Consider the following 22,734-nt stretch of genomic DNA (forward strand, 5'->3'; position numbering starts at 1 on the left):
AATATTTATCTCAAAATCGACCATCTCTCCATGCCCTGTAGTCGAGGTCATGTTGGTCACAGTTACAGTCTTCGAAATCTTTGCGCCGCTAAGCCAAAGTGAGAGCATATTTTGTCTTAATGTGAGGTTAGTTCCCAGTCTTGTCAAAGATACCACACCGTTTGTGATTGTGGCATTGAGACTGTAGTGAATAAAAGCTGTCTCTAGCATTGGACTATGCATGATTCACAGTTCAACATGTTCTATGCTTAGCAAGGGTAGGGCTCGACGCTTCCTTTCGTGTACCCTAAATTCCCAATGCACCTTCCCTTGACGGGTCCTGCCTCCTTTCGACTTGCAAGCTGCACGCAGGGAGCCATGTCAAATTGCATGGTACAATAAGTCGATGATAAACTGTCCACCGTTGTACACATCGTGCGCCTATGGGAGTACGGCCTGCGACCACATTATTGGGACAGTGCCATAGCAAACATGTGTGCTTATAGACCTGTCTCATCGGAGCAAATGATCAACAATCCTTGCTATGCTCCCCATTTACCGATTCTGCCCGTTCAGCAGGAGAAGTACTCGAGGCGCATCCTGACAACGTATCTCACGAGTACAAAGGGCGAAGGTCAATGATGTTCCCAAACTGCTGACAGCACGAAGGTTGCTCCCACCATACTATCCGAGCAGTGTAACCTGAGCTGGGACTCCCGCCGCTCTCTGTTGGACGTCTCCCTGGCCAAGTGTTGCACAATACCACGCTGGTCGCATTGCGCAACCAGCTAAACAGCACCAGTCCACCCAAACTGGCACTGGCGATGGGTTGATTGGCAACTGCGATGGAGGGTACCATAAAAGTCATCCCAGGCCCCGGGACAGGCGAGCTGAATTCAGCTCTTCAGCAACTCACTATCCTTAGATCACCACACTTCCTAAGACCCTCTTTCTTCTATTCTTGATATCATTATGAAGGCATTCCTTCTATTCTTATCTGTTCCATTCACCACAGCTCTTGCAACCAAGAGAGCCCCTGTCTCACCTGTATGCCCCTACTTCCTGCTGAATCACATCCTGAGATTAGCTCACACACAGCCTTCCTAGGAAACATTCGCATCACAAATCGCCTTATCCGATCTCCTCGAAGGCACGCAGAAACTTCAAGACTTTGCTTACGCCTATCCGCAACGCAATCGAGTATTCGGCGGGGCCGCCCACAATGACACGCTGGACTACGTCTACCATGAGCTCAACGCAACGGGAGCCTACGACCTCCACCGACAGCCCCAAATCCACACCTGGACGAAACACAGTCAATCGGTGACCACAGCGGAGGGGCACAGCATGACCGCCTACCGCATGACCCACAGTCCAAGCACGAACGTAACAGCCGAGCTGGCCCTCGTCCCGCAAGTCGGCTGCAGCGCCGAAGACTACAACGCGTCAGCAGTCGGCAAGATCCTCCTCACGCGCCGGGGTGGTTGTAGCTTCGGCAACAAATCCATCCTCGCCGCGGCCGCCAACGCCGCGGGCCTCATCATCTACAACAACGTCGCCGGCCCGCTGCACGGCAACTTGGGCAGCCCTAACACTACAACCCCCTTCGCTCCAACCATAGGGATCAGCCTCCTTGACGGCCAACGCCTTCTGCGCAGCATCACGCCCAACGCCACCTCCGCCAACACGACCACCCCCACCCCATCTCCACGGATTACCCTCTACATCCACACCGAATCCGCCCCACGCCTGACTTACAACCTCATTGCGCAGACCAAGGCCGGCAACGCAAGCAACGTGATCACAGTAGGCAGTCACACCGACTCCGTGGACGCCGGCCCCGGCATCAACGACAACGGCTCCGGCACCGTTGGCTGTCTGGCTATCGCCCGCGCTCTTAGCTCGTCTACATCCCGCCCCGTCATCCGCAACGCAGTGCGCTTCCTCTTCTTCACGGCCGAGGAGTTCGGACTCTTGGGCAGCACCTACTACATCAAGAATATGTCGCCCACCAACCTCACGCACATCCGTCTGTATCTGAATCTCGATATGATCGCCTCCCCCAACTACGCGTACATGATCTACGACGGTGATGGCGCCCGGTATAATGTCTCCGGCCCCCCGGGGTCGGACCACATCCAGCACACGTTTCAGGAGTACTTCGAGCGGAGAAATGTGTCCCACCGCGCGACGCCGTTCAACGGGCGCTCGGATTATCGGGCCTTCATTCGGAAGGGCATCCCCGCCGGGGGACTGTTCACCGGCGCGGATGGAGCCAAGACGCAGCGGGAGATGGAGTTGTTTGGGGGTCGGGCCGGCGTGGCGTATGATCCTAATTATCATGGGGTTAGAGATACGGTGGCGAATTTGGATCAGGAAGCGTTCTTGATCAATGCCCGGGCGGCGGCGTTTGTAGTGGCAAGGTATGCCGGGGATTTGGAGGGGATCCCGGAGCGGAAGGGTAACCGTTCGGAGGTGGAGGGTTTTGGGGGGAATGGGAGGGAGGTGCTCACGCGGTCCAGGGGTGAGGGAGTGGAAAAGGTGTATAGGAGTGAGCTGGGGAGGATTCAGGATGTGGTTGTCGCTTAGTTGATTTGCTTACGGTGTGTCGGGTTGGTGGTTGTGGAATTGTCGGGATTGGGTATCGTGCACCCTGCATTTCCTTGAGTGAATGATGAACTTCTTATTCGATGTTACAAGCCTCTTTATTCTTAATCAGCAATTTGCTTGTTTGTATTATTGACATAGGCACAGTACATGTATATCGTCACCTTCAGCAGAATTCCGCCAGCATCACCCTATCCCTCAACACCCCAACGCCACCCTCCCGTCCCCTCTTTCCCTAGCATCTCCCAAAGCTAGATAACAACACACCCCGGGAGTCACCGCGCCGCCTTAGGCGGGTAGGCCTTGCCCTCCCGCTCGACCTTGGGCGTGCAGGTGCACCGCTCGCTCTCGGGGATCGCATCCATGACCGAGGGGATGTGCGCGCCGCAGCCCCACCAGGAGGTTTTTTCTGTCTTGGTCAGCGTCCTCTTTCAAGGTTTTAGATGGTTGGGGGACATACGGCACGTCGAGCAAGTGGCCTTCATGCACATGATGACGGTGGTAGATGTAGATAGGATCTTGTGGATCTAAGGAGGATGTTTGGTGGTGGTAGTGATGGTGGTGGATGAACCAGCGGAAAAGTGGGGGATTTTTTATGGGCGCTGCTACGCTGCTTAGTCAGGTTGGGGCATGGTCGGCGATCCCCCCGGGGTTTAGTTGGGCTGGTGGTCGGCGAGGTCGGTGGGTCGGTCGGGTTCGGAATGTACATACTGTAGAACCAGATTTTGGGGAAAGGTTGAGTCTTATCGTGGTACCGCATTTCCTATCTCCAATAGTGGGTGAGTACGCGTAGTTGGGGTCAGATGGTGGTGGAAATGCGCACGGGTTAGACTTTCGTGGTTACTGGGACTGTTGGTGGTGCGTGTCGGTGCTCCCATCCCCGCTGGGGATATTACCCTTGAGTCGCGAGACGCCATGAAGTGTGCATATACTATAGATGATGGGATGTCCAGTCAATCGCCCGGAATCCAGCGGATGTGCCGATTTGAGAGAAAGACCAAGCAGTGTCATTATTCGTGAGACCATACAGGAGTGAATCTATCTATCTATCTATCTATCAGAAAAACACCATCTACAACTTCCCCTGCCGCTCCACCGGCGCACAGCACGTCACGGGCTCCGGGTGCAGCGTCGACTGGTTGAAAGTCTGGTTCGAGGCCGGCACGTCCAGCGCGGGATTCTTGGTGAAGAAGCCGTCCGGGCGCAGCATGACGCTGACGCGCTCCATCGGCATGACGGGGAAATCCTCGATGCGGGGGTTATGCGTGAGGCCGAAGGCTATTCCATGGTCAGTTTCTTTTCACGCTTATTGCAAGAGAGCGATGGGAGCCATGCGAGAAGACGGGCGGGATGGGAAGGGATACTCACTATGCCACAGCACCAGATCCTCATTCTCCACCACCTCGTTCCGCTGCACCCACTTGTCCACCCCCTGGGAGTCGGCGCTCTGGTTCGTGAACTCCCCGGCCGCGTACAGCTCGTCGTCCCGGTACCGCGTCACCCAGATGGGCTTGGTGCCGAAGCGGGCGCGCCGGACGCCGTACGACCGGGGGCTGGCCAGGAGCATCTGGCTGGGGGAGGTCTGCAGCTTGTAGGCGACGGGCCGGTACGTGATGGGGTTGACGTGCGCGTCGTTGCGGATCTTGAACACCCGGTGGCGCGCGACGTCCGTCTCCGCGGTGCCGCTGCGCCGCAGCACCGTCTGCTCGGTCGTGTACCCCACCAGCCACGGGTTGTGCGCGTCCTCCGGGAGGGGCACGCTGTCCTCGTAGTAGACCGTGTTCTGGAAGCCGTCGAGGGCCGGGTCGATGCGGAAGGAGAACAGGTGCTGGTGGAAGGGCGCCATCACCCCGGGCCCCACGTTGGTGCCCCACGGCACCGTCGCGCCGGGTCTCTCGTTGTCGAACGGCACCGTCGACAGGATCCCCGTCGCGCGCACCTCCAGCTCGAGGTTGGCGGCCTGGTCGAAGATGAACGCGAAGATGTACTCGTAGTTGGCCACCGTGCAGATCATCTGGATCACCAGCTGGCGGTTGCGCACCACCGTCGCCGCGTTCGTCCGGTAGTTCGTGTGTTTGTGCTGCAGCCCGTTGTCCTGCTCGTGCAGGCAGATCACGTTCTTGAGGAGGAGGGGCTGGCCCTTCGCGTCCGCGCGGTACCCGTCGAAGTACTTGATGTGCCCGAGGCAGTCGCAGCCCAGGGAGAGCTGGTTCGCCGTGATGCCGAAGCCGACGTCGCCGACGTCGAAGGCTTGTTTGCGGTGGTAGGGGGCGCGCGGGTCTGGGGTGGGGTTAGTGCGTGTCTCAGGCGTGGGTCTCGACGTCTGCGATGAAGAGTGACGGCTGCATCACACAGCTGGAGTCAGGACGTACCTCCGTAAGGAACGGTCATCTCCGACACGGACAGTCGGTAGAACAGGTTGCGTCCGTCATAGGTGGTGTTGTAGACGACCAAGCCCTCGCGGCTGTTGAACCCCACGCGGAACCGCCACTTCTGCCACGACACCACATTCCCCTGGACCGTGAACGACGGGCCCTCGGGCTGCTGCACGATGTAGGGCTTCAGGTCCGTCCGCACCGGCTCGTCCAGCAGCTCGTGCGCATACTGGATGGTTGGCACGGGCTTCCACGGTTGCGTCTCGGTGGTGGTTGCATCGGCGCCACCAGGCAGGAAGTCGATCCGGACCAGCTCGTGGGTGATGCCATCGAACACCGGCGAGAACTTGCACGGAGTGGAGTAGTGGTTGTTCTGCGGATGGTTCGTGGCCACCACGTACATGTAACACTGGAACAGCCGGCGGGTTTCGTTGGGATCGTCCCGCCCATAGATCCAGGGGTCGTTGCAGACCGTCACGCCGGCGGGGAGCTGCAACTTGGCCACCTCCGCCTGTACTGCGGGGTGGTTCAGGCACAATCGCTCGATCTCCTCCAACTCGTCGGCGTCCACGGGGGCCTTCGGCGAGGTCAGCAAGGGGAAACATACGGCGGGGGAGTTGTGCAACACCGGAGACATACCTGAACATCCTTGGGCAGTTCCTTGGCGAACACGATAGAGCGGGTGCCCGCGTTCAACAGGGCTTTCAGAAAAGCACCGGTGTCCAAGCGGTGGAAGAGAACCTGCAGCAACCGCGTCGGCTTGGGAGGCAGTGGCTGTCCCAGACGCTCTGCCTCGATATACGGGACGACCTCGCTCTTGATTGGCTCCTGGATATCAATCTTCTTGTACCGGAGCTTAACGCCGGGGAAAGCAGCCTCGACCAGCTTGGTGGCGAGGACGATTTCCGCCGGGCTGATGGGGTCAAATGGGTGTGGACCGGAGGCTGCCATTGTGTCTGCGGGATTGCAACAGACGAACCCTCTGCTTCGCGGCTAAGCCAAATGAATGAAGGACAATCGAGCAGTGTGAAAACAGCGCGACGGAGGATTTAAGTAGTCAGATAGACGGTATCTCTCCCCGCCTCTTTGTTTCACAGAGAGTTTCCACGCACTGCAGATTATCAGCAATCCCGATCCCGGCATTTGCCTCCCTTCCAGAATTGTCTCCTGATTGGTCCGGTGGACCGACGCGGCGTATCTTTGGCCACATCGGGACTAGTGCAAGATAAGAACTCGATCTCCGCTTATGTCAGTTTCCAGACTCGCCCGATAAGATTGGCGGTGATGGGCCAGTCCCAACAGTCGGTCAGAAGTTGTGTCAATCATGTACACTTGGCATTGAGGATGGATGGAATCCGGAGGGTCTTGTGTTGGAGATAGTTGGATGGTGGTAGGTGGTTAGAGTCCAAGTTGCCCCACCCTGTCACGCCTAATTATGCAATCTGCACTACTGATCTGGGGATTTCTCTCGATAATAGCCTATTTGGGTAATTTTGGTCTGATGACAACGATCTCTGGATTGAGTATCTTTCGATACCTTCCAAGAGCGTACATAAGCGAGATGACAATGCTCGTGTGCGAGACCGAAGTTCAAAGGTTGAGTGATAACGGTGTAGGGAGCAACTCGGCTAATGGAGGACCACGCCAGCGAAGTCATTCAGTACTACAATCTTGAATCATCACTCACGAGCATCTCACGAATCTCTCCACACAAATCCACTCCGAAAACCACAATCGCTCACCATCAAGGCCTCATTCATGAAGAATGCGGTGCCCACCACCAAAGCGATGACCACCCCGGTCAAGGCCGCGGCGCCCACCCGGTCGGCGGCCGTGATGGGCCTGAGCGCACTGGGGTCCCTGGCCTTATCCGAGGTTGCGGTGCCCGCCGCCCCATCCCCCTTGCTGGAGCCCCCCGTCTGGTGAGTAAGGGGCCCCGCCACCGACTCGACGAGCAGGGTCTGGATCGCTTCCAGCGCCGACATCTGCTGTCCCACCCCTGTGGTCCCATCGTATACCCCCGTTGTCCACTGCATTCCACAGTACGTCCCGGTCGCGCCTCCCACACAGTGGGCGGCGGCTGCCTGCGCGGTCGGTCGGAGACGGCCCAGGATGAGATCGTGCGTGAAGGGCGCCAGTTTGACCGTGTCGGCCATCCACCGGAACAGATATGCCTTGAAGGAGAATTGATCTACCTGGCAGGTGTCCCAGTTCTCGCACGCGGATTCGTAGAACACGTTTTGCGCTGTCGCGTTGTCGGAGAGAAAGATATCCTGGGCCTCCAGCAGTCCCATGATCCGGTGTCGCCAGGTCTCGTCGCCGTTCGTCTGCAAGATGCGGCGTAGTTAGTAAGACTAATTCTGGTTCTTGGCGTCGGCGGAAAAGAGAAAGAACAGGTCAAAAGAAACAACGTACGTAGTTCCACATATGCGCCGCCCCATGCAGGAACACCCCATTGTTGTACGTCCACTCGACATGATTGAGATCCGAGCAGTTGTTCCCCTCGCTGGTGCCGTCGTAGACCTGGAACCGGGGCCCAATCAGTCCCACCCCGGAGGCCCAGTTCCATGCCTTGTTGGCCCAGTCCGCATAGGTGCTGTTTCCGGTGTACCGTGCCAGTCGGGCGGCGATGTTGAAGAAGCATCCGTTGGAGATGGCGTTGCGGTAGGTGTAGCCACGGTTGAAGGCGTAGATCTGCCACTTCAAGCCTCCACCGCATCTGGTGGGGTCCCAGCGCGCGGCCTGCTGGTTGAAGACCGCCTGCGCCAGTGCCAGCCACGAGGGCTGGTCGTCCGGGGGGTTCGGGTAGTTGGTTTCTGCCGCCTGCAGCGCGGTGAACGCCCAGAAGGCCTGGTCGTCGTTCCCCTCGGTGCGCGTCTGGTTGGAGGGCATGAAGTCGCGCTTCTCCCCGGCCTGGTGCAGGATGGCTTGCGTGGTGATTGCATTGTAGGTGTCGTCGCCGGTGTAGCTCCAGTAGTTGACCAGCGTGCCGAAGAAGGCGCCCGCCTCCCACCAGTAGTACGGATCGGGGAGGTTGCCAGGCACGTCGCCGGTGTGGTTGCCGCGGTAGAAACTCACGAGATCCGAGGCGAGCTGGCTCGCGACGTGTTTGATGCTTGCTGGTGTGGTTTGAAGAGTCAGCCGCGTGCTGACAAATGGGTCGACGTGATGAAGCTTCTTGAGTACTCACCATGATCGTCAATGTTGAGGTCGATCGCGCTCGCTCTGAGGCAGGGGCGCGTCAACATCAACCTTAGGATGAGAATCCTCACGAGGTTGAGTATATGTGTGCCTTGCATCTTGACCTGTATCTTTGATCCTTTCTTCTTGAAGACACAAGTTGGATCTGTCCATGAACACACTCTGTCATGGTAATGGGAAAGAGAAGACGGCAAGGTTCATCAGGTGTAAAGTAGAGGAGAGGTCTTTCAGAACAAGCGGGTCACACTGACACGTCCACTATCATACATTCACTTGTTCCCCATCTTATCCGGGGTGTGTTACTAGTCCTCTAAGGCATTTTGGGTAATTCACTGCTGGCCGCTACCGATTCCCCTTGACAGAGGCGCAGCCCAGCCAACACTGCATTTGGAACAACATTTTAACACAGCAACATCAGCACCTGGAGACTGTGAAACCAGGTTCAACAGTGGCATAGTGTCAGGGGTGTTCTCTCCGAGCCACAAACTCGTACCCGCTGATGCTTGTGGGTATATCAAACAACACGCAAGAATGGAAGGTCAAACAGGGTGCCTTTGCCTAACTTCCTCACACCGATGATCACAAACAGATGTAATCAACATCATCTATCCTCTGTGTACTTGACTCTCTAAATAGACTCCGCTGATCGCCTGAGCCAAATGTAGGGAGTCGAAATCGACTCGGGCCAGGCACCGCATCGCAGTTGGGGGGATTACATCATTTCAGCCACCCAGCCCGGGCCGTTGCCTTGGCACTCTTGACTGCAAACTGGAGTACAGCCCTATGCGAAAGGAAAGATTCTCCCACGAGACTGCCAAGCACGATCGTCATTGGTTGTGTCATAATCATTTAGGCTATCAGGAAATCCCCTTGGGCCATGGCAGCATGTTGTCGGTGGTGAGCCGTTGATTTAGTCTGATGGAGAGAGTCGCGGACACCTGCTCCATTTTCAGCCCTATGATGCACCCGCGCCTGATGTCATCGATTTCGCTCTCCCCCGAAAGTCCTTTTAAACTCCTCCACCACACCACTTCCTCCTCGACTCTTCCTAACATTCCAACTATTACACCTTGAACAAACAGACTCAGTCCTCAATAGTATACCTCAGCTAAACTAAACCACCCATCCCATCAACACCAAATCTCTAAACACTCACAATGGCCAATACAGTGTACGTTCCCATGCCGCCCTCCCCGTCGCATTCCCAATAAGAGGAAAATCGTCAAGCTAACACCCTTCACACAGCGGTTGCTGTGAAATCATCATCGCCTTCTTCCTCCCCTTCGTCGGCGTCTTCATGCGCACCGGCTGCAGCTGCGATCTGCTGATCAACATCTGTCTCTGCATCCTGGGTTGGCTGCCTGGTGTCATCCACGCCTAGTATGTTCACACTTCCCCTCGCTTTCTGTTTGAGCTTAAGAAGAATTCTCAGCTAACTCACCCCGCAGCTACATCTTGGCCAACAAATAGATCTTCACTCCACTAACTCGTTCTTCATGCGTCGGTCGGGACATTTTCACAATTTTGGGGCACGGGCGCAACTTCGGCGTATACCACTTGAACAATGCTTAACGGTCGCGGATATGTGATATCGTTTGTATAATATTGAGCAATAATGATAACGAGACTTTGATTGTGCGATTCAATTTTTCCTCGTCTGCTTGGCTGCGCGCCCGCGCTACGGAGTATTACTTAGGCAGCAGTTTTCCGTGGGCGGGCCAAGGCAGTGGTGCGGCGGCGGAAGTTGGCCGAGAGTTCGAGAGAGTTTTTGCTGCCACTGCAGTTCGTTCTGGTGGAGGGAATGGTCTGTCGTCGCGAGTTTGGTGTTGAGACTATCACCAGAAGGCGTGGGATTATTTGAGGCAGGGTCCACGATAAGGTGTATTGCTGGGCCAACTGAGGTATCTCTTGTACTGCAGCCACGTCGTCGCCGGCTCTCGACACGATCAAGCCAGCTGTCTATATACGTCAGCCTGAATACTTGCGTAAGATGTATAAGACTGCAGCCACAAAGAGGTCCTTCTCCAACAATTGATTCTTAGGTATAACTCGTCCTCGATCGGGCTTGCAGGTGGCCTTGTACAAAAGGTGAATAGCTTAGTCAGCTTGCATAAAGAGACTGCTCGTGCGTTGTCTTCCAGCACTTAGCTTTTACGCTTACAAAGTAGCAAACATTCCAGTGATAACTGAGAAGGCTGATAGGCTGTGTTAACTGGCATAGTGGAGCTTCGGGAATTTCTATATAAATTGCGGCGCTTTTTGATGGTGTTATTCTCCAGCGGGACGAGTATATATCTTGAATGAACCTTTCCGCGGAGAAGATACTAACTCAAGGAGCCACGATAACATACGAGGCCACTAACTTCAAAGCATCGCAGCCTAGCTGTCGCAGAAGTCGGGCGAAGCCCGGCTTAAACAGAAAGTACCTTTGCCCAACTTACAAGAGTCACTCAGACAGGCTATTCCTGAATCAGATAAGCCCGCTTACTATCCTTGAGCAATTAATATAAATACCACCGAGCAACCCCTCGAAACTCCGACTGAAGCTGAAACCTGACTTACCAGCAGCAAAGCACCTACCGACCAGGTATCACATACCCAACAACACCATCTCTCGCCTACTATCAAGGAAAAAGGATGATGACATTCACTCCATTCCTCCAACTCCCCCCCGAGCTCCGCCACCACATCTGGCACCTCAGCCTCCCCGACCAAGTCCGACCAGGAGTGTTATTCCCGTACCGCAAAGGTGAGTATAGTGACGAAGATTCCGGTTTCGCGCGCGCGGACCCAGTGAGCGCACCACTGCCCCATCTGCTCGTCAACAGGGAGGCGCACGGCACGGCGCGCTCGTGGGCGCGCAAACACGGCCTCAAGGTTCACTTCCGCCCCGACATCGGCACCGGGTCGCACGTCGTAAACCGCCACTTCGACCCGGACTATGATATGCTTTACCTCCAAGGGGCGGAACTTAGATGCTTTTACATGGACCCGCTCGACAGACGGGCGGAGCAGCTGCCCAGGGAGAGGATGTCCATCCGTGACGACGGGAAGGACCACCCTCGCATCGCCATCTCCAGCATGTTGTTTCAGTTGGAGCCCCGCGCGCTGGAGACGATCTGGTGGTGCTTTTCACGGTTAGAAAGGGTGTACATTGTTCTCAATCCGCCGAGTCTAAAATCTGCGGAGGAGGGATGGGAGATTCTGCCGCGGGGCAGGTTCCTCGCGTATAGGCCGGAAGGCGGGGCTTTTGAGTGGAGCGAGGAGGGGGAGGGGGAAGGCGAGTGGCCTTGTGGGGAGATCCTCTATGGCCGGATCGAGGAGGCGGCCAGGAAGCTGAGCGGGTCGTTATCCGCTGCTGGCATCCAGCGGTGGGAGATCCGGCCTGTCTCGGTCGTCAAGCGGGGGAAGGGGTTGGCGCAGGTCGCAAGGTACATTTTCCCCTCCCATGCGTCAGGATTATTCCCCCCAGAACTTTTACGGGCCGTAGGGCCTGCTTTGGCAACTGATGGTCACCAGGTGCTAATGAATGAGGTTTACAGAGTAGGGTTCGGCTCGACAGCAATTACCCATGATTCCCCGGATCCTTTTCCGCCGCGGAAACTCATGCGATACTATGTTTGAGGTGGGTTATTGAAATTGCAGGTGGAAGGGAGGAACTACTGATTGCGCGACCATAAGGGTCGATCCGCAGGAACTGCCTGTCTGACGCCTATAGTTTAAAGCCTGGTCGCGACGGCAAGCGTGGGGTGAGAAGCGCGACTAGGATGATATCTTGAAGAAGGGGTATCGCACGTAAGTAAACTCTCCTGTGCCCATAATTGAATCCCACCCTGCAAGAAAGCCAGAACTCCAGAAACCACACTGCCCAACCAGCCCCGAACGCCGTAAACCAACCAAAAGTACCGCCAGCCTAGGCGGTATCCCCAATGGGAGTACCAAGGTACAACCCTCCGAGATCCTTCAACGCCGTCGCGCTCTGGTGGCGGATACTGTAGAGGTCCGTGCAGCCCAGGACGAGGCGTTCGCCATCGAAGCATGCCTCGATCGCCTGTGCAGACTTTCCCATATAGGAGATAATCATGACCTGCCACAGGGAGAAAGAGAGTAAGTCATGCCCTTTCAGTGCGGAGCTCGAAGGGCGGGATGAAGATGAAAAACATACTGGAATAACCATATGCCCGAGCAAGCGTTGTAGCCGGAGTTGGCCTATCATCATCCGGAGAATGATCAACAGCTACTCCCGAAGAATATCCTGGTTTCCGACCTCCAGGTTGTTGTAGATGACCGCCATCATGTGCGGGATTCCGCGCCCAGGAATATCAGTCAGTCATATGGAAAACCCCAAATTCAGGCTGTGTGGATTCGTACACATCCTTCCAGAACTTGTAGTCGCCAACACTTATCTGAAGAATGATTGTCAGGAGGGGCTACGCCATCCGAATTGGGGGCGAGAGGAAGAGGGGCTTGGGGGAAGCTCTGGCCCAGGCGAGGCACTCACCATTTTTTGGACCAGGGACGATTTCTCGCCACGTCGTCATATGCCTGGCCGAAGGTGTAGTCAGTTCAATTCACCTCAACTTGCCGCGCACGGTCCACAGGCCTTGTAAAGCAGGTGTCCTGTCTTCTCTGGGCTTTCGGCTTGCGGATCGAGGCGCAGACTTATACATCACGCTGATTGTTGCATTTCTCGTCTTTTCTAATCATAACAGTAGCACAAGCAAAATTCATCTCAGCTTTTCTCAATGAGCCCAAACTCACACACTCGATCATCGCAGATCTTGAAGAAAGCAAATTTCAGCATGTCGGTGTCGGATTGCAAGCATAGCCGTGGGATCCGATCGCTAGATATGGTACATCTCACCCCTACAACAGCACATCAGAACCACAAATCACCTTACAGATCGTGAAACATCCTTTGAAATCTGCAGAATACCCTTCAGCTCATTTCTGGGGGTTCTCCCCAAACCAAACTCACTCGTCACCCCCCACAAGTCCATCACAACTGACTGCGCCGCATTGATCCTTCTGCGCGTCGCCTCCGCGTCGTTAACATGCACCACCCCGAGATAGAGCTTTGTATCCTCTCTCGGCTCCGGACCCCCTCAGCGGCTCATGATATGCGAAGTCATCCCGGATTTTTCGGCACCGCTATATGCTCCCCGTCGACGACACGCGGGTGAACCCCCGCTGCACCACTTGCTTCGCCAGCTCCACCACGAGCCCGAAGTCCTCCGGCTCGACGAAGTGCACGTGCTGATCCTCCCTGTAGCAGATGTGGATCCCTAGGGGAACCGCCGCAGGGATCAGAGCGCAGAGCCGTCACGTCCGCTCCAGGATGCCCTCCATGACCGGGGAGAAGTGGGCGCGGAAGAAGGGATCCAGCAACCAGCCCCGCTCGCACTCCAAGGCGGCGGTCTCGAAGGCAGAATTCCCACGGCAGCGCGGGATCGGCGGCGAGAAGTTTGCTGTACAATCGACTGTTTGGCCTGGACCATGCGCACTGCTCATGGAGGGGCTCCAGCTGCGTATGGAACTCTGGTTGAGTTAGGGCCAATCACGCATTTCAGGAGCAGGGGAAGCAAGCCCTGGAAGCGGTCCCTGTGCGGGATGATGTCTTGGCCGCGGAGCTGGCGGAGGGTGCGGTAGGGCTCGAATGCGACCGTGTCGTACCCGGTGGATTTGATATCTGTGGAACTGGGGAGGATCGGCGGTGAGGGTATCCACGCCCGTGCCGCGGAGGGGATCGCGAAGGGTGGCCTGCTGAAAGCAGGGAGACTGCCGCCGGATGTGTCCCGATCGTCCTTTTCAGATACTTTCCTGGGCAAGCAATCATAATGCCTTGGTTTAACCTCTTGGCTGGACTAGAGAACACAGAAGACCGGCGTTTTTGGCCTGCAGCTCAAGACCCGCATCAGTACACTCACATGGGGCTCAGTCGGTGTGCACGAGTGTCTCGGCCGACAGATGAGTCGATCGCTGCTAGAATTACTCATGTATGACCGCATGGCACGGGCCTGTATCGAAATCTCCTCGTCTTTCGCTATCATCTTGGATCAAGAAACGAAGACGCCGCACTGTTACTTGGCACTCTCTGTTGTCTTTGGTCTTCTTGGGGAAAGGGCTCCACGTAACGACTTGCAGACCTTTGCAAGGCACATAAACTTCAGCACGTTTTGACACACGATCTACTCATCGAGATACTTGTGGCAGGGACACAACTGATAGGAGTTCCTAGCACCTTCTTCATATCCGCATTTTGAGCCTTATGCCGCGGCAAGACGGGGCGTGCCGCCGGGTCAATAGAGATGGTAATTATACTCATTACCCAGATCTCTTTGTATAGACAGTACTTAAGATTTACGTGTATTTGAAACAGACAAAGCCAGATGTACATACGCGCAAGTACTTAGGCGGAGGGTTCAAGAGAGTTAACTACGTTGGTCAGAATACAACTTACCGCCATTGCAGTGCTTGAAAGGTGTTTGCATCCCTCCGCTAACACCGCCGTTGGTCCCAGTTGTCTACTCATTCTGCTCGCAAGATTGTGCCAGGTGGCCAGCGGGGTGGTGGTGGCGTGGCCTGACCATTCGGGGCAATGTCTACGAAAGAGCAAGAGTGGTTAGGAAGGCGGTGCATTAGAGCGCAGGTGGCGGTTTGCTTGGTTTGCTTAGTGTGTCTGGTTTGCTTTCCTTCCATGGTGCGGCAGAGCCTCGGCTAAACGAAGGGCGGTAAAAGATCAAAGATCAAAAGGGTGGGAAGCATCACGTGTGTCACGTGCTCGTCAGACCTACCCCGGCAGAAAACCGAGTCTGCGCCGGAGAGGCCAAGTGCCGCGAGTCCCCAAGGAAATTCCTTGCTGGTGCGGTGGCTCTGTTCCAAAGAACGTCATTGGAGTCGGTGGCAAATGCTGTCGTAATGTCTGGATGAACCGATGGAGGGCCTAGAACCACTAAATACGCCAGTCTGTGGTCCACTGGTCTCAGTTCCTGACCCCCACATGCGGGGTTTTTTCGCTCTTTGACTCCAGGGCCTCAGGAACACACATGTGTTCCTGGTGTACCTTGCACAAAAACCCCGCCATGATTCGCCGCTGAGCCAGGCAACCGTGGGTGACATGATCTAGATTTTGTTCCTGGCGTTAAACTTTGACATGTTTAACACTTTTGTTTTACATGTCGCCTCTGGAGACAGCTGACACATCGCGGCTGACGCAGCCGCCTTCGTTTCCGGTCTCCACCATGAGATAGGTATAAAGCTGCCCTTCGTTGCACTGCAATCTGCTCTATCACAACCATCCTCTCCTTTGAAGGTTCTCTACCATCTCTTCTACTTTCGCTATTGAGGTTGATCCTCGTGCATTCCTTTCGTCTTCAATCGTCTGTTGATCAGAACTACCCTCTCTTCATTACATCACATTCCTCCAAAATCAGTCCTTATTCAACCAAAACAACACTTCAATCATTCAAAATGATGTTCACCAAGCTCTCTCTTGCTGCCACCTTCGCTGTCGCGGCCTCCGCGCTTCCCCAGCCGTTGCAGTCGAGCACCACCAGCTCCGCAACCGCCACCTCGAGCAGCAGCAGCGCTAGCGCCAGCTCCTCGTCTTCCTCCAGCGGCGGCGGCAGTGTCTCCATCGTCAACAACATGAACAGCACCGTCTACCTCTGGTCCACCGCCACCACCACCGGCTCCAGCAGCATGCAGTCCCTGTCCTCCGGCGGCGGCAGCTACTCTGAGGACTGGCAGAAAACCTCCGACGGCGGCATCTCGATCAAGCTGTCCACTACCACGGACGAGAGTAGCGTCCTGCAGTTCGAGTACACCAGCGACGGCGACACTCTCTACTGGGACCTGTCCTCCATTAACCTGGACAAGGACTCCGCCTTCGTCACCGCGGGCTTCTCCGCTAGCCCCTCGGACTCGAGCTGCACCTCCGTCACCTGCTCCGCCGGCGACTCGGATTGCTCCGCCTCGTACCAGCAGCCCGATGATACCGATACCAACAGCTGCTCGACCTCGTCCGGCATCACTCTCACCTTGGGCTAAGCCCGGAAAACCATTCTTGGGCGAAGGCTCCCGCCCGAATTGAGCATCCTAGCGATGCTGTCCGGCGGGATCGCGTTTTCGATGAAGTAGAAGGCCCGCGGGGCAGGCCATGATGCACTTTATGAACTATACTTGCGATACGAACTGTTTATAGACCTCTAGATGATAGACTAGAATAGAGAATCCTTGTTTGCTTTACCACTTTCTCCATGCTGAGGTTAGACTAAAACTTGTCCTTGATCCTATAATCACTCCGTTCACCTAAGTAAAATCGACACGACACTGTAGTGGACCTGTTGTGCTAGGAGATATGGTTGGAACTGATTCAGACGAAACACTTCTGAAAAAGAAAAAAAAAAAGAAAAAGAAAACCGAAGTATCTCCCGACTACCAACACGAGTGATGCTCCTAATCACACGAAGAGGGTTCTGTCCCTCCGGTCACGTGAAAGTCGCTGTCTTACGCTCCCATCGATCCACCACTGCCCCTCATAGTCAACGGATAGAATGATAACACATTCACTTGAACATCTCGTGAACCTCGTCGCGATGTTTGTCAAGGTAGTCCGCGAACCCGGTCAAGCGGATCGAGTACTTCTTGAGGGCCTCGAAATCGACCTGATAGCCCACCTCATTCGTCCACAGTTGGGCATACATTCTAGGATCGGTCGCTGCAAGCGCCTTCGCTTCCTCCTCACTGTAGAATTGCAAGCCAAGATCAACTCCGCTGACCCGGCGCAGCTCCCGCACGATCTGCGCCGGCGTGAGCGATTCCACCCCCAAATCGATCTCGTGGGTGTGGAAGGCGCGCGGGTCGGTGAGGGCCGCCGCGGCGAACCTGCCCACGTCCTCGGCGGCCAGCACCGTCATCGCCGTCTCGGGCTTGTAGGCCGTCCGAAAGGCCCGGTGCTGGATCAGTTCCGGGAACATGTACGCCGCCGTCGGCGCGTGGTAGTTGTACATGAGGAAGGCGGGCCGCAGGATCGTCCAGTATTTCAGTCCCGAGGCGCGCACCATGGCCTCGATGGCGGCTTTGTTCTCCCAGTACCACCGCAGCGGGTACGCGGGGCCCCAGTTGGGGAACGATTCGTGCTGTCCGGTCATCGTCACGCTCGAGTAGACGATGCTGGTCACGGTGCCGGATGCGATCGCCGCGTCGAGGATATTTCTGGCGTGGACCACCTCGCTTTGGGTGTCGGGCAGCGTGGGCGAGACGTTCAGGAAGACGGCCGTCACGCCTTCCATCGCTGCCTTCAGGGCGGAGAGATCGTTGTAGTCGCCGGGGAAGAGTCGCACCCCAAGGCGCTGGAGTTGCACGGCAGACGTGGAGGATGGGTTCCGGGCTATTGCGTGTACCTGGACTCCGGTGGTGACGAGCTCACGCGCTGTGGCACCGCCTTGTTGGCCGGTGGCTCCACTCACGAATGCGATAACTTGCGACATAATTTATATGAGAGAGAAAGGTGGTGACAAAAGAATGCCGTGGATCAGGTTCACCTCTGTCGAAAGAAGCCTGGGTGGAAGACATAGGGGGCGTTTTATACTTGTTTGTTCCAAGCGATACAGTGTTCCGAGCCGCCGGTGCACCCCGGACGAGGAGCCATCTCCGCCCTACCGCAAGTGGTAGGCAGCTCGAAGATGTGGATCTTGTCGATGAGCTCTACAGACACTCACTATGTCTTCAAGGTTGGCTTGTTCTCCCCAAAGACGGTACTTTGGGTACTATACTTTCGTCCGTCCGTTTCCCCAGGCAGGGCTAGGCTAGCCTCGATTCGGTAACCAGCTCGACGGCACCGCAGACTAGTCCGGATTCGGCAGCGGCGAAGATTACAAAGCAGTGGCAGTGGGCGTCGCAATCTGTGGTAGGATACTCTGCAGAATCAAAGCCTTCGAACCATCTTGTTGCGTTAGCAAATGCTACTATGCGCGACGTAACATGGTCTACCGTGGCAAGCCCAGCAAAGCGTGCTCGGAATGTCGAGTCAAACGAAGAAAGGTATTTACCTCCTAGTCTGAGGTCTTGACTCGTCAGGTTGGTTATCGGCGACTACTGCTTACCATATTGCGTCTTTGGGGCTTCAAGTGCGACTTTTCACGACCAGCATGTCGCCAATGTCTCAGGGCCGGTGCTAGATGCGACGGATACCGGGATGTTGAGAGCTATGTGACATTCCGAGATCAGACTGTCGAGACGGTGGGCAAAATCTTCTCCCCGGCTCCCGGGAACAGCACGCTCCGTGCTTCACTCCCTGACAATGAGCGGATCTCTGCATTATCCCATGGAGTCCGCAAGGCCGACCATGACCCTTGGCCCACAGTCACGGTTCCACCGGAAGATCAGGCGCTGCATTTCTTCTTCCACCATTACGTGGTGCACGAGCCTGGGCGACCTCCAAGCCACCCGGACTGTCTCGGCATCATCTACAAGCGAGCAACCGGGCCGGGATACCTGGCTAATCTCATTGTCGCCGTGGGGCTGGCCAGTCTGGCGCATGTGCGGAATGCACCCATGCTGGGTCATGCCGCGAGCCGGGCGGTTTCTCGCGCTCTTCGTGATATGCGTGCGGCGCTAGCGGACCCCAGCAGCGCAGCATCCGACCAGATGCTGGTTGCCGTAATACTTTTGGCCTTGTTCGAGGTAAATCTTCCTGTAGCTCTGGCCTTATTGATGCAGGTTATTGACTAAACTAGACTGTCACTCCGGATGGTGATAGCAATGTGGGCTCATGGGACCGGCATGTCAACGGTGCCGTAGCATTGATACACCTCCGAGGCGTCGGCCAGCTACGCAACAGGATCGGTCGAGGCATCTTTCTCCACGCGCGTACTGAGATCGTGAGTCAACTCCAATGAGGATCCATAAGTTCCATGCCTTGTCTGTCTAACTCCTTCAAAAAGCTCATAAATTGCCTCCAGCGCGGGCTACGGGTACCAGCCATGTTGCTCAAGATGATGCAGGAAGCCAGACACTATGCGACAGAGCACGAAGCCCCCGCCTCCCAACTCGCAGAGCTCGTTGCCGATGCGTGCGCCGTTTTGGCCTCCTGCAAGGAAGGTAGCATGGACGCGCTGAATTTATTTCGTTGTGTCTCCGCAATCCTGGCAGTTGATACAGACCTGGAGCGTTGGCCCGAAACCCTCCCGGCAGAGTACGAGTATACGACCTGCACCCGCCAAAGCGACGTGCAGGACGCAGGGGTGTGTCGGCTGGGCCGGTATGATGCGTACACCAGCGTCGACGTCGCCCACACATGGAATCTGCAGCGCTGCGCGCGCATCCTCCTCCACCAGGCAGTTGTCGAGGTGTTGCAACAGTTACTTCACCAGCAGCCGTCTTCCTTGTCAGCATTGCAGCCCTTACCCAAGCCATGCGGACACCTCCTCGATATTTCTAGCACGCTAATCGAGGAGCTCTCCAAGGATATATGCTATAGCGTTCAATATTTCCTTGCCCGCGAAAAGGCAGGCAAACCGCGGGATCTACGCGCTGCTTCCATTATGCCTCTGCTGTGGCCGCTCTATCTTGCAGGGACATCCCACAGTTGCAGTGATGCTTTGCACGATTGGGTCATACAGAAGATGAAAGCCATCGAAGAAATCTCTGGGATCCAACGAGCGAAGCTTATGGCTGCGGAAATCAGACGCCGGTCTCCGTCGTCCGTCTTAAGTGATTATCAGTCTATAAGCAATGCAGTTTGTAGTATAGACTATTCATGAGTTTGATTGACAGCGTTTATCTCCTCCGATCTAATTCTTGTTCCTGCACTATCAAGCAGTACAATACAGTTAGCGCGAAGTTGAAAGGCCGCAAAGCGCCTTGCTATACTAGGAGAAAAACTCAAAAACTAAACGAACATTGTAACAGCGATAAGTAAGTCCATTCATCAGATAATTCTGGGTCTAACTTTGATAAACCACAGTATAAGTATAGAATAAGGGCTGTTCTGGATATGTTATACATGATTATCCATACCAGGGCGTTGCCGATCATAAACTTTAGCTCTAGCAGAATCAAAAAGAAAGGATAATAAAAAAAAAGAATCGAGAATATCACTTCCGTTTCTACATAAATCAGTTCAACAAGTAACAGTAAAATTGTTGATTGGCATAACGTTATATATAAAACTAATTCCATATTAATTAAATGTTATAGTTAGTAGTTAGTAAGACCTATAACGAGGAGGACGACGCTGACCACAGCATAGGGGGGAATAGGACCAACCTTCTGAGGCTCGAGGAGGCTGTGTACGATTCTTGTAAGGGGTGGAATGATCCCAAGCCGGAGGGTTATACTTAACCAGGGTATCGGAGAACAAGAAAAAGAAACTACGTTGAAGGCTGGCGTCTCGAGATCCTTAGGCTCGTTAGGAATTTTGCAGATGCTAAGGATATTGCTATGGAAGTGTCCAAGACATACAGCCTCAGGCAGGCGGCGGTTGTGGATAAGCGGAAAATACTAAGGATCAGAAGATTTGATCGGCCGTGGTTGTCCCATGGCTGGCCCTAAATGGGTTCCAGAACATATCAAGTGGGGCGTGGAAGTTGTTGTTCTATTGGGGAAATTTGGCAAAGCCAAACCCGAAAGCGAACTTCCCTTTTCGGGCAGGCTTGGGGCTCCACCTGGCACTCAGAAGGTCTTATATTATGCGAAATACGTCTTATGATATCGGGCACTGCACACAATTGAAAGATATAAAAGGTACAGTTGGGAGAGAGAAGGTACGGTACTTTTGTCTCACTCATTCATTCTGATTTCTCTCCCTCACATTTCCTGTACTTTGTTGTCCAGTACTGGCCATGATGAACTCCAGTATTTGCTCTCCAACGGCCATTCAGACACCGTCTGTGTTCGGGGCTGAAATTCTTTCTCTCTCCGCTTCCTGGGTCACCAATTATAGCACATATATCTTTGCCGATTTCAACTACAATGGCGGTGCTGTTAGTCTGGACAATGCCAGGTTCTGTAACATCACAGTAACCTACACCCATCCCGGATATGATGACCGAATCACGGTCGAAACCTGGCTCCCGTCGCCGGAGCAGTGGAACGGCCGTCTACAGGCAACAGGGGGCGGCGGATGGGCTGCTGGCCGATGGTTGCTGTCAGACACGTTTATGGGAGGAGCGCTGGGGGAAGGCTATGCTACAACTACAACTGATGCTGGACTGGGTATCGACACAACTGGTCCGACTGAATGGGCGCTTACCAGCCCTGGGAATATCGATTACGTCGCGCTGAACAATTTCGGATCGCGGGCCTATAACGATCAAGCCCTTATTGGGAAGAGCTTGGTGCGTAGCTTTTATGGTCGCGCCCCGGAATACTCTTACTGGAGCGGTTGCTCTCAGGGGGGCCGACAGGGACTAATGCTTGCTGAGCGATACCCGAGTGCCTATGATGGGATTGCAGCCTCGGCACCTGCGCAATCCTGGACTAAATTTACCTCCTCACTCTACTATCCTCTCTTTATGCGCATCTGGCACAACGTGAGTCCGCTAGTCTGCGAGCTTGACTTCCTTACCAGCGAGGCCATCGCCGCCTGTGATCCCCTTGATGGGGTAGTGGATGGACTGATCTCAAATATGACCGCCTGCAACTACAATCCCTACACCGCGGTGAACAAGACCTTCTCGTGTGCGACCATAAACCGGACCATGGCACTCAGCCCGGGTGCCGCGCTCATCGCCGATGCTGCATGGTCGGGCGCGCAGACCACGGACGGTCACCAACTCTGGTTTGGGTACAACCCGGGGTCTGACATTGGTAGCACCTTTGGGTCAATCCCAGGGTTCAATATCAGCGTCCTAAAGGACGAGTGGTTCAATCTCTTTGTGGCCAAGAATGCCAGTTTTGACTCCTTCGGGATGAGCCACGAGCAGTATCAGGAGTTTTTCCACCTTGCCACCCAAGAATATGCCGACGCATTGAATGCAGCCGATCCAGACTTATCCGCATTCAAGGCCGCGGGCGGCAAACTCATCACCTACCATGGCATGGTACGCACCCATCTGGTCCCGCTGTCACCGTCCTTCCCCAGTTGAACCTTCCCTTGACTCTAAATACTCACCTTCGAACAGGCCGATCCTCAAATTCCTACCAAGGGCACCGAGTTTCTGTACGAGGAGGTGCAAGCGCGGTTCCCCGACATCCATGAATTTTGGCGGTTTTTCGAATCGCCTGGATTGGGCCATTGCTCGGGCGGCCTTGGTGGACAGCCGACCACCGTCCTGCAGGCGCTGCGACGCTGGGTCGAGAATGGCACTGTCCCGGAAACCCTACCCGTGGAATACCCGGACCTGCCGCATGCGCCTCATCGCATTCTGTGCCCATATCCTGCTCAGGCTACCTACATCGGCGGTAATACCTCGTTGGCCGAGAGCTTCCGTTGCGTCTGAGAACGAGGTTGGGGGAAAGGGCAGGGTGCTAGCACATAGTCAGACGCAGCCCCAGCTTTATCACTCCTCATTGGCATGATTTGCGTTGGTTTCGCTTGCTTTGGATCTCATGAGTGAATGTTCTCCAG

The 22,734-nt window shown here is 55.2% G+C and overlaps 12 protein-coding genes across 12 annotated transcripts; 6 read left to right on the forward strand and 6 right to left on the reverse strand.

The window, feature by feature from the left end:
- Window positions 1-951: 951 nt before the first annotated feature.
- Window positions 952-2,568, forward strand: BO86DRAFT_452157 (transferrin receptor; the record flags this gene model as incomplete). The annotated part of the gene is made up of 2 exons (XM_025676905.1): window positions 952-1,026; window positions 1,087-2,568. 2 exons carry the CDS (start codon window positions 952-954, stop codon window positions 2,566-2,568), a joined length of 1,557 nt encoding a protein of 518 aa, XP_025533140.1.
- A 111-nt stretch (window positions 2,569-2,679) lies between these two features.
- Window positions 2,680-3,136, reverse strand: BO86DRAFT_384443 (uncharacterized protein). Its single transcript, XM_025670882.1, has 2 exons — window positions 3,047-3,136; window positions 2,680-2,995 (listed from the first exon to the last, which is right to left on the reverse strand). The coding sequence occupies exons 1-2, from the start codon at window positions 3,075-3,077 to the stop codon at window positions 2,862-2,864; spliced, it is 165 nt and encodes a 54-aa protein (XP_025533141.1). The 5' UTR covers window positions 3,078-3,136; the 3' UTR covers window positions 2,680-2,861.
- A 465-nt stretch (window positions 3,137-3,601) lies between these two features.
- BO86DRAFT_384444 (copper amine oxidase) lies at window positions 3,602-5,964 on the reverse strand. The gene is made up of 4 exons (XM_025670883.1): window positions 5,601-5,964; window positions 4,959-5,538; window positions 3,955-4,866; window positions 3,602-3,864 (listed from the first exon to the last, which is right to left on the reverse strand). The coding sequence occupies exons 1-4, from the start codon at window positions 5,910-5,912 to the stop codon at window positions 3,659-3,661; spliced, it is 2,010 nt and encodes a 669-aa protein (XP_025533142.1). The 5' UTR covers window positions 5,913-5,964; the 3' UTR covers window positions 3,602-3,658.
- A 502-nt stretch (window positions 5,965-6,466) lies between these two features.
- On the reverse strand, window positions 6,467-8,260 carry BO86DRAFT_423746 (glycoside hydrolase family 76 protein; the record flags this gene model as incomplete). The annotated part of the gene is made up of 3 exons (XM_025675415.1): window positions 6,467-7,288; window positions 7,377-8,080; window positions 8,152-8,260. The coding sequence occupies 3 exons, from the start codon at window positions 8,258-8,260 to the stop codon at window positions 6,656-6,658; spliced, it is 1,446 nt and encodes a 481-aa protein (XP_025533143.1). The 3' UTR covers window positions 6,467-6,655.
- Window positions 8,261-9,319: 1,059 nt separating this feature from the next.
- BO86DRAFT_394058 (YqaE/Pmp3 family membrane protein) lies at window positions 9,320-9,632 on the forward strand (the record flags this gene model as incomplete). Its single annotated transcript, XM_025673160.1, has 3 exons — window positions 9,320-9,333; window positions 9,408-9,542; window positions 9,611-9,632. The coding sequence occupies 3 exons, from the start codon at window positions 9,320-9,322 to the stop codon at window positions 9,630-9,632; spliced, it is 171 nt and encodes a 56-aa protein (XP_025533144.1).
- Window positions 9,633-10,732: 1,100 nt separating this feature from the next.
- On the forward strand, window positions 10,733-11,786 carry BO86DRAFT_405344 (2EXR domain-containing protein; the record flags this gene model as incomplete). The annotated part of the gene is made up of 2 exons (XM_025674075.1): window positions 10,733-11,593; window positions 11,705-11,786. Exons 1-2 carry the CDS (start codon window positions 10,800-10,802, stop codon window positions 11,784-11,786), a joined length of 876 nt encoding a protein of 291 aa, XP_025533145.1. The 5' UTR covers window positions 10,733-10,799.
- An 18-nt stretch (window positions 11,787-11,804) lies between these two features.
- BO86DRAFT_384447 (uncharacterized protein) lies at window positions 11,805-12,612 on the reverse strand. Its single transcript, XM_025670884.1, has 2 exons — window positions 12,328-12,612; window positions 11,805-12,249 (listed from the first exon to the last, which is right to left on the reverse strand). Exon 2 carries the CDS (start codon window positions 12,229-12,231, stop codon window positions 12,076-12,078), a length of 156 nt encoding a protein of 51 aa, XP_025533146.1. The 5' UTR covers window positions 12,232-12,249; window positions 12,328-12,612; the 3' UTR covers window positions 11,805-12,075.
- Window positions 12,613-13,313: 701 nt separating this feature from the next.
- BO86DRAFT_394061 (uncharacterized protein) lies at window positions 13,314-14,212 on the reverse strand (the record flags this gene model as incomplete). Its single annotated transcript, XM_025673161.1, has 4 exons — window positions 13,314-13,428; window positions 13,489-13,700; window positions 13,724-14,026; window positions 14,090-14,212. The coding sequence occupies 4 exons, from the start codon at window positions 14,210-14,212 to the stop codon at window positions 13,314-13,316; spliced, it is 753 nt and encodes a 250-aa protein (XP_025533147.1).
- Window positions 14,213-15,290: 1,078 nt separating this feature from the next.
- On the forward strand, window positions 15,291-16,409 carry BO86DRAFT_384451 (uncharacterized protein). Its single transcript, XM_025670885.1, has one exon. The coding sequence runs from the start codon at window positions 15,636-15,638 to the stop codon at window positions 16,209-16,211; it is 576 nt and encodes a 191-aa protein (XP_025533148.1). The 5' UTR covers window positions 15,291-15,635; the 3' UTR covers window positions 16,212-16,409.
- A 320-nt stretch (window positions 16,410-16,729) lies between these two features.
- Window positions 16,730-17,653, reverse strand: BO86DRAFT_394063 (NmrA/HSCARG family protein; the record flags this gene model as incomplete). The annotated part of the gene is made up of 1 exon (XM_025673162.1): window positions 16,730-17,653. The coding sequence occupies one exon, from the start codon at window positions 17,651-17,653 to the stop codon at window positions 16,730-16,732; it is 924 nt and encodes a 307-aa protein (XP_025533149.1).
- A 271-nt stretch (window positions 17,654-17,924) lies between these two features.
- BO86DRAFT_405348 (Zn(II)2Cys6 transcription factor) lies at window positions 17,925-19,927 on the forward strand (the record flags this gene model as incomplete). Its single annotated transcript, XM_025674076.1, has 4 exons — window positions 17,925-18,206; window positions 18,294-18,848; window positions 18,902-19,045; window positions 19,109-19,927. Exons 1-4 carry the CDS (start codon window positions 18,147-18,149, stop codon window positions 19,925-19,927), a joined length of 1,578 nt encoding a protein of 525 aa, XP_025533150.1. The 5' UTR covers window positions 17,925-18,146.
- Window positions 19,928-20,958: 1,031 nt separating this feature from the next.
- On the forward strand, window positions 20,959-22,606 carry BO86DRAFT_444318 (feruloyl esterase; the record flags this gene model as incomplete). The annotated part of the gene is made up of 2 exons (XM_025676371.1): window positions 20,959-22,207; window positions 22,289-22,606. Exons 1-2 carry the CDS (start codon window positions 21,008-21,010, stop codon window positions 22,604-22,606), a joined length of 1,518 nt encoding a protein of 505 aa, XP_025533151.1. The 5' UTR covers window positions 20,959-21,007.
- Between the last annotated feature and the right edge of the window lie 128 nt (window positions 22,607-22,734).

Source organism: Aspergillus japonicus, assembly GCF_003184785.1.
Source record: "Aspergillus japonicus CBS 114.51 unplaced genomic scaffold BO86scaffold_1, whole genome shotgun sequence".
In the NCBI taxonomy this organism is placed as follows: Eukaryota; Fungi; Ascomycota; class Eurotiomycetes; order Eurotiales; family Aspergillaceae; genus Aspergillus; species Aspergillus japonicus.

Coding starts and splice junctions, on each gene's coding strand:
- BO86DRAFT_384451 (XM_025670885.1), top strand. CDS start 15,636: ATGTTCACCAAGCTCTCTCTTGCTGCCACCTTCGCTGTCGCGGCCTCC.
- BO86DRAFT_384444 (XM_025670883.1), bottom strand. CDS start 5,912: ATGGCAGCCTCCGGTCCACACCCATTTGACCCCATCAGCCCGGCGGAA. Junction 5,539..5,600: donor AACTGCCCAAGGATGTTCAG/GTATGTCTCCGG, acceptor ACCTCGCCGAAG/GCCCCCGTGGACGCCGACGA. Junction 3,865..3,954: donor GGATCTGGTGCTGTGGCATA/GTGAGTATCCCT, acceptor ACCATGGAATAG/CCTTCGGCCTCACGCATAAC.
- BO86DRAFT_384447 (XM_025670884.1), bottom strand. CDS start 12,231: ATGGGAAAGTCTGCACAGGCGATCGAGGCATGCTTCGATGGCGAACGC.
- BO86DRAFT_384443 (XM_025670882.1), bottom strand. CDS start 3,077: ATGTGCATGAAGGCCACTTGCTCGACGTGCC. Junction 2,996..3,046: donor GGCCACTTGCTCGACGTGCC/GTATGTCCCCCA, acceptor TGACCAAGACAG/AAAAAACCTCCTGGTGGGGC.